Source organism: Chrysochloris asiatica, unplaced genomic scaffold (genome assembly GCF_000296735.1).
Source record: "Chrysochloris asiatica unplaced genomic scaffold, ChrAsi1.0 scaffold00067, whole genome shotgun sequence".
Taxonomy (NCBI): domain Eukaryota; kingdom Metazoa; phylum Chordata; class Mammalia; order Afrosoricida; family Chrysochloridae; genus Chrysochloris; species Chrysochloris asiatica.
In genome coordinates this window covers 6,233,402-6,244,222 of record NW_006408585.1, presented here as the reverse complement: position 1 = coordinate 6,244,222, position 10,821 = coordinate 6,233,402, and the positions used below count along the sequence as shown (strand labels likewise).

Here is a 10,821-nt window from a genome sequence, read left to right as displayed (position 1 = left end):
ATTGATACTTGATGTGAAGACTCCTTCCCTCTCAATTGGTATTTTAAGCTACTACATTTATAAGTATATGTCAAGTTCATCAAATTTACATTTGTTTCCTTTATCAAAAAAAATTTTTTTTTTAATCTTCCTCTAGTCAAGTTCTAATCATCAAGCCATCAAGACTAGGTCAAATGGGTACTATCTGCAAGTTAGGGTGTTCTTGTGCATCCCCCCTCACTTCATATCAGCTGGATGCTTCACTCTCAGCTCTAGCTTTCCGTGGCTATGTCCTTGTCCATGGGCTCAAGTGTCCCCAGGTCTCACCACACTTCAGACCAACCAGCCCTTCCTCTTCTCTCTCTCATCTCAAGGTCAACAAGAGTCTATGGAACATGGTTGAACTCAGCACATTTCTTCATTGCTGCCTTTCCTCCTCTTCCAGGTACCAGAAAACCAACGTGGTCTCCAGCAAGCTTACATGCCTGCTCATGTGTTCCCTTTGTGTTTCAGTCTTAGAGGGGGGTTTGTCCTGAAGGGACTTGATTGTTTGCCTTGATGGCTTCCCAGCAAACAACTTGCTTGTTCTTGTAGCAGACAATCAGACTGCCATTTTTGTTTTGGATTTTTCCTGCTGATCTTTCTTTCAAGAAGTTATCTTCTGTTGCTCTAGCAGTTCTAGGCTGGTCTGCTTGTCCTTCTAGTGCCTCCATCTTCTTTTGATGCTTTCTGCATCATTCAATATTTTGCCCACTGAATCCTTTAGTATTGCAAGTCGAGGCTTGATTTTTTTTTTTTCCCCCAGTTCCCTCAGCTTGAGAAATGCTGCGTGTGTTCTTCCCCTTCTGCTTTTCTAAGTCCATTGGCCATATGGTATGTTTGGTGAATCCCTATTTAAACTTTATGAAACATACACTTCTATCAAGAATTGGAAAATCACTACATAAAGAACAGTAGTCTCCAGAAGTTGGGATTTATTCTAGTAGGGATATGTAAAATGAGGTATGTTGTTGTTCAGTGCAGTTGTGTCAGTTCCAACTCATATAAACCCTGTATAGGGTATCCAAGGAGTGGCTGGTGGGTTTGAACTGCTGACCTTGCGGTTAAGTTATCCTACAGCACCACGCCAGGATTCCAAGATGGGGATTAGGGATAACATATTAGAACTTTAATTTAAATATTATAACTGGTATTTAAATTTTTTAATCTCTTCATTTAAACATTTTAAATTATATGTGTTTTATAATATACTTACTATATTAGTATATGGGGAATGCAGTGGCTCTGTAGGATAAGCACTGGACTGCAGACCACAAGGTCTGTGGTTGGAGCTCATCAGCTGCTCTACAGGAAAAAGATGAGGCTTTCTGTTGCCAAGATTTACAGCCTTGGAGTTGTGGTGGTTATGTGCTGTGGAGTCAGTTCCGACTCGTAGTGACCCTGTATAGGTCTTCCAGGCTGTAAATCTTCTCTTCTTCTCTCATGTAGCTGCTTGTAGATTCTAACTGCAGACTTGAGATTAGCAGCCAAACTCGTAACTACTATGCTACCAGAGTTACTGTGCCACCGGAGTCACTATGTAACCCACTAGCAACCAGGTTCACTATGAGTTGGAATCAACTAGATGGTACTTAGTAGTAGCATGTTAGTATATAGTGTGGTGGCTCTGGAGGATCAACACTGGTTCTCAGAACCACAGGTTCTGAAGTTTGAGCCTACCAGCTACTCTGTGGTAAAATGATGAGGATTTTTGCTCCTAGAAAGATTTACAACCTCGGAAACCCCATGGTGAGAGTGGTTATGTGTCGTGGAGTCAGTTCGGACTCATAGTGACACTGTATAGGGTTTCCAAGGCTATAAATCTTTATGTTCTCCCACTAAGTGGCTGGTAGATTCGAACTACAGACCTTGTGGTTAGCAGCTCAACTTGTAACCTACTATGCTACCAGAGCACCTTCAGAAACCCTATACAGAGTTGCTATGAGTTGGAACCGACTCCATGTCACTTAGCAACAACATTAACATTGACTCTGTAGGATAAGCACTGACTGCTAATTACAAGGTTGGCAGTTCAAACCCACTAGCTACTCTTAGAAACCCTACACATGGTCACTATGAGTTGGAATCAACTCTAGAGCACTTAGCAATAAATGTTACTGTGTGCCATTGAGTCAGTTCCAACTCATAGTGATCCCATATAGGGTTTCTGAGGTTGGGAAATCTTTGCAGCAGAAAATAGCCTCATTTTTCTCCCATGGAGTGACTAGTGGGCTCAAACCTCTTACCTTGTGGTTTGCAGTGTAGTACTTATACTAAGCTCCACCGTGCTTCCATTATTATATTTGCTGTTGTTGTGACATGCCATCAAGTCAGTTCTGACTCATAGGAACCCTGAATAGGGTTTCCAAGGAAGGAGCAGCTAGTGGATTTGAACTGCCAACCTTGTGCTTCACAGTCCAATGCTGATCCTACAGTGCCACACCAGGAGCCCCATTATTACATTATTGTTTTGGTTAAGTGCTACTGAGTCAGTTCTGACTTATAGTGACTCTGTATAGGGTTCCCAAGGAACAGCTAGTGCATTTGAACTATCAACCATGTGGTTCCCAATCCAGTGCTGATCCTATAGCATCACACCAGAAGTCCCATTATTATATTGCTTTTGTTGTTTTTAAGTGTCTTTGAGTTGGTTCCAACTCATAGTGACCCATATAGGGTTTCTGAGGAGTGGCTGGTGAGTTTGAACCACCGACGTTGCATCTCAAACCAACCTTGCAGTCTAGCACATTAACCCGCAGCACCACACCTCCTGTAGTGCTATAGGATGAGCACTGGACTGAGAACCACAAGGTCAGCAGTTCAAACCCACCAGTTGTTCCTCGAAAAACCTTGTACAGGGTCACTATGAGTCTGAATGGCCTCAGTGGCACTTAGCAACAACAACATATTTATAATAGAAATGTGTATCATAACAACATCAAAACTAAGTCCATTCCAAATCATATTGAACCTGTAGAATAGAGTAGAACTGCCCCCACCCATAGGGTTCCCCAGGCTGTCATCTGTCATTGGAAGAAGTTTGCCACATCTTCTCCTGCAGTGCAGCTGATCGCTTCAAAGTCAACCTTTTGGTACCAGGGTTATGAGCGTTCAGCTTACAGACAACTTGTACTTGCCTTTGATTGTTAGGTAAATTTGCCCTCACACTGAAACCATTGAACCAACCCCAACTCACAACAAATTCTTCATCACAATCATCTTTGCTTATTGTACATGCAACTTTGCAAATGCTTCAAGCCTTTTCTTGGACAAAAACCACAACCCGAACCTACTGCCGAGTGACCCTCTATAAGGTTTCCGTGACTGTGCTCTTTACAGAAGCAGACAGTCTCATCTTTCTCCTGTGGAGTCGCTGGTGGGTTTGTACCACTGAGCTTGTGGTTAGCAGCCCGATGCCTTACCCACAACTGCCACTGCGTTCCTTTTCTTGCACTAAAGTCAGACTAAATAAGAGCCACATGCACCTGTTCCAACTTACTTACTTTGAGACCTTGAGACACAGTTAAGAACAGATGTCATTCATAACCCAAGGACTACCTATATATAATAATATAGTTTATAAGTTATATAGAGAGAGATCCATTGATAAAGTATGCAAATTTTGGAAATGCATACTCCAACTTTTTTTTCCCTCTGGTAGCATAGAGGTTATGACCTCAAGGTCAGCAGTTCGAAACTACCAGCTGCTCCACAGGAGAAAGACAAAGCTTTCTGTTCCTGTAAAGATTTACAGCCTTGGAAACCCTGTATAGAGTCACTATGAGTTGGAACCGACTCCACAGCACACAACCACCACCGCCACCATAAATATAAAAAATGATGATCATTGCGTTGTTGTGCTGTTGTTGTTGTTAAGTAATGTTGAGTCGGTTCCGGCCCACAGTGACCTTGTTTTAGGGTTTCCGAGGAGCGGGTGGTGAGCTTGACCGCCAACCTTGCGGTTCAAACCGGCTTTAAAGTCCAGCGCATTAACCTACAGTGTTTAGTAATAAATATTAATTCCCTTCCACCTTCTATTTTCCCCTTCACCTTTGGCAGAGAAGCAAAGAACTGAGTTTAACACCTTGATTTGTGGCAATGTGAATAAATTACAGTCAATTATAGGAGCTTAGGCTCTGTCTGACTTTAACCACTTTTTCTATTTGGTCTTATATTGCTTTCTATTTTTTAATCACATGGACTTCTTAAATAGGAATACAAATGAAAAACAGACTTGTTATTATGTTAGAAATAATAAGTCGCTCCTGCATCAAGAGCTTGACACACAGGAAGTTTGAATGAATGAATAGAAGTTTCCAAGTTATTAAAATGTTGTGGTACCTGATTTATTCATTTGCTGCACTGGTAATTCTAAGGCCAGTGAAGCTCCTTTCCTTCCTGAGGCCTAAAGAAACAATGTGGTTTCTAAACTCAGCATTAAAGCAAAGCTGGAAATATTTGTTTTCCAGCAGTGCGGGCAGTCATGCTAACAAGCTGCCCTTTCTTTGTCTAGGATTGTTTCATTTTTCAAACCTGTTTTATCTACGTTTGTCAAGGTTGTTGTTGTTAAGTGCCATTGAGTCGGTTCCAACCCATAGTGACCCTGCATGGGGCTCCCAAGGAGTGGCTGGTGAGTTTGAACCACCCACCGTGGGGTCTAGTGCTTACCATTAGGTGCCACACCAGGACGGACTCCTGTGTCCTGTAGAAAGTTTATATTGCTAAAAAGTCTATGACTGAAGAAAATCAGTGTCAGTTACATTTTTTTTTTAAACTAAGATAATTTATTTGAATTTTATGTAAAAATATTTAGCCACTTGTCTCAGATCATTGTAACCATTTAAGTACATAGGAAGATGCTATTATTGTAATGGTCCATGTCAAAGGAACTCTTGTTCCGCCGGGTTGTATATACCAAATGCAGATGGTGGTTTTATTTTTAATTGTAATCAGCTTCCAGATTAATTATATGCTAGGTCACTGTGCCATATATTCACTCAAAAATATGTAAAGACTATCTTTGATTATTGGATGGATCTAAATCCCTTTATGTGGCAATCAAGAGGTTTTGAAACCTAGCTCCAACTTAACTTCCCTGCCAGTCCTCACTACCTAGGGACAAACATGTGCTTGATGTAGCCCATCATAGGTGGGGACTGAAGAATATTGAGATACACTGGTTTTCACGAGCATTTGAAGATTTTTCTTTATTATTTGGGACATTAACTTGAACATAAGTTCTAGCTCAGGTATTCCTTGGAGATGGAATTTTCTAAAGGTTTTTTTTTTTTTTTTTCCTGCAAGGAATAAGACACGATTTTGGAGTACTGAAGTAATTTTGATGTTCAGGCTTTCCATGAACAGTGCTGTGTTTTCTTTAGAAAGGCAATAATCCATTTAAAGTCTGAACATTTTTTTATGACAGAATTTCTCTTTAAAATTCAAGATTTACTATTGCTCTTTAAAATGTTACCAATTTTACTCATGTTTTCTATGTTTCGCTTTAGGTATTTAAACCATGTCAGAGCTGCCTCTCCACAGGATCTTGCTGGGGGCTATACGTCTTCTCTCGCTTGTCACAGAGCGCTACAGGATGCATTCAGTGGACTTTTCTGGCAGCCCAGTTAATCTTTCTTTCATACTTTACAAGATTTGGGCCTTGGAACAGAACCAGGAGTTAGCAACAGTAAAAGTAAGCTTGTAAAATTATGGCCACATGCAGCTGCACAACATCAGTGCCATCACTAACAACTGTATTAGAGTATTTATTTATAAAGAGAAAGTTTCAGAACTAGGCTGAGCAATACAGCAGATGCATATTTGTGAACAGGGTTTTCGCTTTACCTGTATTTTTCTGAGGGACTGAAGCAGTAGAACCTCATCTGATGGAAGATATGATTAACTCCCTGTGTATGTCTGAGGTTGATGGACAGACTTGTAAAACCTTTTTAAAAAATAAAGTGACTTTATATTATGTTCTTTGGGTTTTCTCTTATTACAGTGTTTTCCTTGAACGCATTTAAAACGCCGTTTTCTTTACATTTCATGTTAATATCTAAGTCTATTAATTTCTTCTTATAAAATGTTCCTTTTAAAAAAAAAAAAAACAATGTCTTAATACTAGTCCAGACAAGTGAGCATGTTTCCTTCTTCCAGCAGGTTGTGGCAAGTAAAACGCGACCCGTGATAAGGTTACTCTCTTACAATTAAGGACTCAGTGACTGTTTTAAGCAGTGGAAAGAGAGGCAAGCCTTGATTAAGGTGTTATAGTTCCCAGATGTGAGCTACACGTACGTATGCTAAACCAGAACAGAGCATGAACCTACTTTAATGACAAATTCAAAGAACTTAATAAAATTTAATACCTAAATGGCACCTTTCACCTCAAATGTGAGCTCACTTAATGATGAAACCCTGGAGACTGGAAAAGGTACCTGTTAAGTGAAATTTCCCTATTCATAAATTGCAATTTCTGATGTAGTTTTCTGTTGAAACTTCAAAGACATATACTCAGGACTTTGCTTAACAAGTTTGGATGCAGACGGGATAGATATCTGCATGAGTCTGTTACACACACTACAAGATTGGGACACAGTTTCTCAAGAATATTATGGAATTTCTTGTCAATTCTCCATTACAGCAGATGCTTATGGTTGGAAAGTTATGGGGTAACAAGATTTGTGGTTTGGTTAGGGTGAAATATCCATGTATAACAACTCACATTTTCTGTTATGAAACAAATATTTTCAAGTGTGTATCTTCATCTTTATACTACGTTTGTTTTTTGTTTTTTTTAAAGAGAATACTTTCATGAATCGAGACATAAGAAAGCTGCACAAGGGAACTTCAAAAAGTTATGGGGAAAAGTTCAGTATCTTTTAATTCCATTTTTCCATGAACTTTTTGAAGCCCCCTTGTACTGCAAATACAGCTTACACCAGTGCTCAGAGCTCCCCTCCTTACTCATCCATCCATGGCTGTGTGCTGTGGAGTTGGTCCTGACTCACAGTGACCACGTACAGGGTTTCTGAGGCTGTAAATCTTTATGGGAGCAGAACGCCTCATCTTTCTCCCGCAGAACAGCTGGCAGTTTCGAACTGCTGGCATTGTGGTTCCCAGCCCGACTCATAACCACTACGCTACCAGAGCTCTCCTGAAATAAGGGAACAAATGCTGTGGCTTCAAACCCGTTTGAAACTAGCTCATGGGCTATATAAAAGCACTGAAGTCAGTTTCAATGTTACTTTATCTGATTTTAGGACCACCCAGACCTTATGTGGCGTCCTGGTGTGGCGCTGTGGGCTAATGCATCGGACTGCAAAGTCATTTGAACTGCAAGGTCAGTGGTTCAAGCTCACCAGCTGCTCCTTGGAAACCCTATACAGGGTCGCTATGGGTCGGAATCGACAGCACTTAACAACTACAGACCTGATGTGGCACTGTAGGATAATACTGGACTGCAAGGTCAGTTTGACCTGCAAGGTCAGTGGTTCATACTCACCAGCTGCTTCTTAGAAACCCTATACAGGGTCACTGTTGAGTCGGAACAGACTCGACAGCACTTAACGACAACAGACTGCTGTTTAAATCTGATGGGAAAGGAACTAGAGACTATTTCTATCTTTTGATCAGTTTGAAAGCAAATAATTGACTAGACCATGATCAGGCACACTAGCTAGTAACAACCAGAGTGGGACATAGGTTTTTGATCAGTCCAGTTGTACTTAACTGTACCAGGCCACATCCTATTCCTTATATCTATTAGGTATTCCCCAGTTGAGATAGGATTTCAAGTACAATCTATAAACTTTTCAAATAGCGACACTATCATATGGTTAAGAATGTTCTGCTTTCAACTGCCAAAGTAAAGCATCCAGTCTTTAAATCAAAACACTATTATTACTTGTTCTCAGTACTTTATAGATTTAAATGAAGTGAGCTAATTAACAGAATATTTTGTCTATATATTGAAATCCCTTGCTCTTAGAGAAATTGTTAGGTGCCTTCCGTCCACTCACAGTGACTCTGTGCACTGCCCAGTCCTGTGCCATCCTCACGTTCAGTGTCACGTCTGAGCCCATTGTCACAGCCACTGTGTCGGTCCGTCTCACTGGGAGTCTTTCTCTTTTTCACTGACTCCCCACTTTGCCAAGCTTGAGGTCCTTTTCCAGGAATTAGTTCCTCCTGATAACAAGTCCAAAGTCTCACAATTCTCACTTCAGGGAGCCTTCTGGCTGAACTTCTCTCCCCCAAGACAGATGTTTGTTCTTCTGGCAGTCCATGATACTTTCAATATTCTTCACCAACACCACAATTCCAATGCATTGATTCTTCTATGGTCTTTCTTATTCACTATCCAGCTTTTGCATTAGTATGAGGCAATTGAAAATGCCATTACTTGGGTCAGGCGTACATTTAGTCCTCAAAGTGACCTCCTTGCACTTCCACACTTTAAAGAGGTCTTTTGCGTCAGACTTGTCTAATGCAATACATTACTTCTTGACTGCCGCTTCCCTGAGTGTTGATTGTGGATCCAAGGAAAATGAAATCAATTTATGGGAATTACATGTGGCACTGTGGGTTAATGCGTCAGACTGCAAACCCGTTTGAACTGCAAGGTTGGTGGTTTAAGCTCACCAGCTGCTCCTTGGAAACCCTATACAAAGGTCGCTATGGGTTGGAACCAACTTGACGGCACTTAACAACAACAATTTGGCAAAGAAAGACCAAAATAGATGTAAGAAGAGACCCTGAGACTTGCTCTTGAATGTTTGGAAGGTACAGTGACTAGAAAAAAATGATGAAGTAAAAGAGCTGAACAGAAAAATTCAAACAGAAAAACTCAAGAAGTATTATAAAGAAATATGCAAAGACCTGGAGTTAGAAAACCAAAAGGGAAAAACATGCTCAGCGTCTCTCAAGCTGAAAGAACTAAAGAAAAAAATCTAGCCTCAAGTTGCAATATTGAAGGATTCTAGGGCAAAATGCGAGCGGTGGCTCTGTAGGATAAGCAGTGGGTTCTGGTAGTGTAGTGGTTATGAATTGGGCTGTGAACCACAATGTCAGCAGTTCAAAACTACCAGCTGCTCCGCGGGAGAAAGATGAAGCTTTCTGCTCCTGTAAACATTTATAGCCTCGGAAAACTTGTTCAGGGTCACTATGGGTCGGAACCGACTCGATGGCACTTAACAACAACAATGAACCACAAGGTCAGCAGTTCAAGCCCTCCAGCCGCTCCGTGGGAGATAAACTTTCTGCCCCCCACAATGATTTGTAGCCTCAGAAACCCTAAACAGCATTCCTATGAGTTGGAACCAACTCGAGAACACCTAACAATAGATACTGAACACAGCAGGAAACATCAAAAGATGATGGTAAGGATGTACAGTCACTGTACCAAAATGAACTGGCCATGTTCAAACATTTCAGGAGGTGGTACATGATCAAGAACCAATGATTCTGAAGGAAAAACTCCAAGCTGTATTGAAGACACTGGCCAAAAAACCCCCAGGCTCTGGGAATTGATGGAATACCAACTGAAATGTTTCAACAAGTGGATATAGCATGGGATGTGTTCACTCATCTATGCCAAGAAATTCCAAGGAGATCCATGTTCATTCCTATGTCAAAGAAAGGTGATCCAACAAAATGCAGAAATGATCAAACCATATCAATAATGCACACAAATAAAATTTTGTTGAAGATCAAGAATGGTTGCACTTCAGGCCAGGTTCAGAGTAGAACATGGAATGAAGGATATCATTGCTGATGTCAGAGGAGCTTGACTGAAAGCAGAGAATACCAGAGAGATGTTTATTGGTGATTCACTGATCATGCAAAGACATTTGACTGTGTGGACAAAACACCATGTGGGAGTCATGTCTGACTTTCCGTGGTTTTACAATAGGGAAAGAATCAAATACAAAAAAGCCCAAAGCCAATTTTGAAGCAGCTGTCAGACATGCTTCCACCCTACCATCTTCTTTATCCTATTCTGACATCAACCATTCTTCCCAGAGCACTCTCAGCTTCACATCTAAGTTTGAGAATTCATTGCAGTGGCCACACAAAATTCAACAATACTTAAGATCATGGGGCTTATCAGGGAAGTGAGCAGGGTACAATTCAGGATCAAAATCAACTCAAGCTCTCCAGCTAGGAACAAACACTTCTTGTTGGCCATACTGAAGACACACCTCATTCTTACCTTGGGCCTCTCAGCCATGTGGCCCCTTGGCCTCTGCTCTGCTAAAGCAAGTGATACAAAGCTCTGTTAGTCAGGCTGTGACTGCCCAAAGGGCACATTCTGCAAGCCAGCCATCTGCCTGCATATTCAGTCCATAGGCCTAGAACCTGAAATTGTTCTGTCTTTCCATGTCAATGCCTCTGCTGTTACCGCTTGATGTCGCCTCTTGATGTCTCCTGCTCCACTTATGCTCTTCCTTCTTAAAGGTCCTGGGATCTCCCACCTCTGCTTCTGAGATGGCTCCTTTTCGCTGGAGGGCAACACTAATCAATTCTAGCTTTGTTGTTAGGTGCCATTGAGTTGGTTGGTACTAACTCACAGAGACAACAGAACAAAACACTGCTCAGTCCTGCACCAACCTCACAATCATTGCTGTTTGAGCCTAGTAGATGCTAATCCATCTACTTGGGGTTCTTGCTCTTTTTCTCCTACTCTCCACTTTATCAAACATGATACCCTTCTCCAGTGACTGGTTCCTCCTGACAGTATGTCTGAAGTAGGAGAGAGAAAGTCTGACTTCCAAGGAGCATTGAGACTGTATTTCTTCCAACACAGAT

General features: G+C 41.2%; 1 protein-coding gene across 2 annotated transcripts in view; it reads left to right on the top strand.

Moving 5' to 3' along the window:
• The window catches only part of MNAT1 (MNAT CDK-activating kinase assembly factor 1), a 331,724-nt gene extending 325,732 nt beyond the window's left edge, over positions 1 to 5,992 (top strand). The window contains exon 8 of one of the 2 annotated variants that reach the window (XM_006864584.1): positions 5,526 to 5,992. In XM_006864584.1, coding sequence (XP_006864646.1) covers positions 5,526 to 5,646 — 121 coding nt within the window. In that variant the 3' untranslated portion in view covers positions 5,647 to 5,992. The remainder of the gene's footprint in view (positions 1 to 5,525) is intronic. The other variant, XM_006864585.1, reaches the window with a different exon arrangement.
• The last annotated feature ends 4,829 nt before the right edge of the window (positions 5,993 to 10,821 follow it).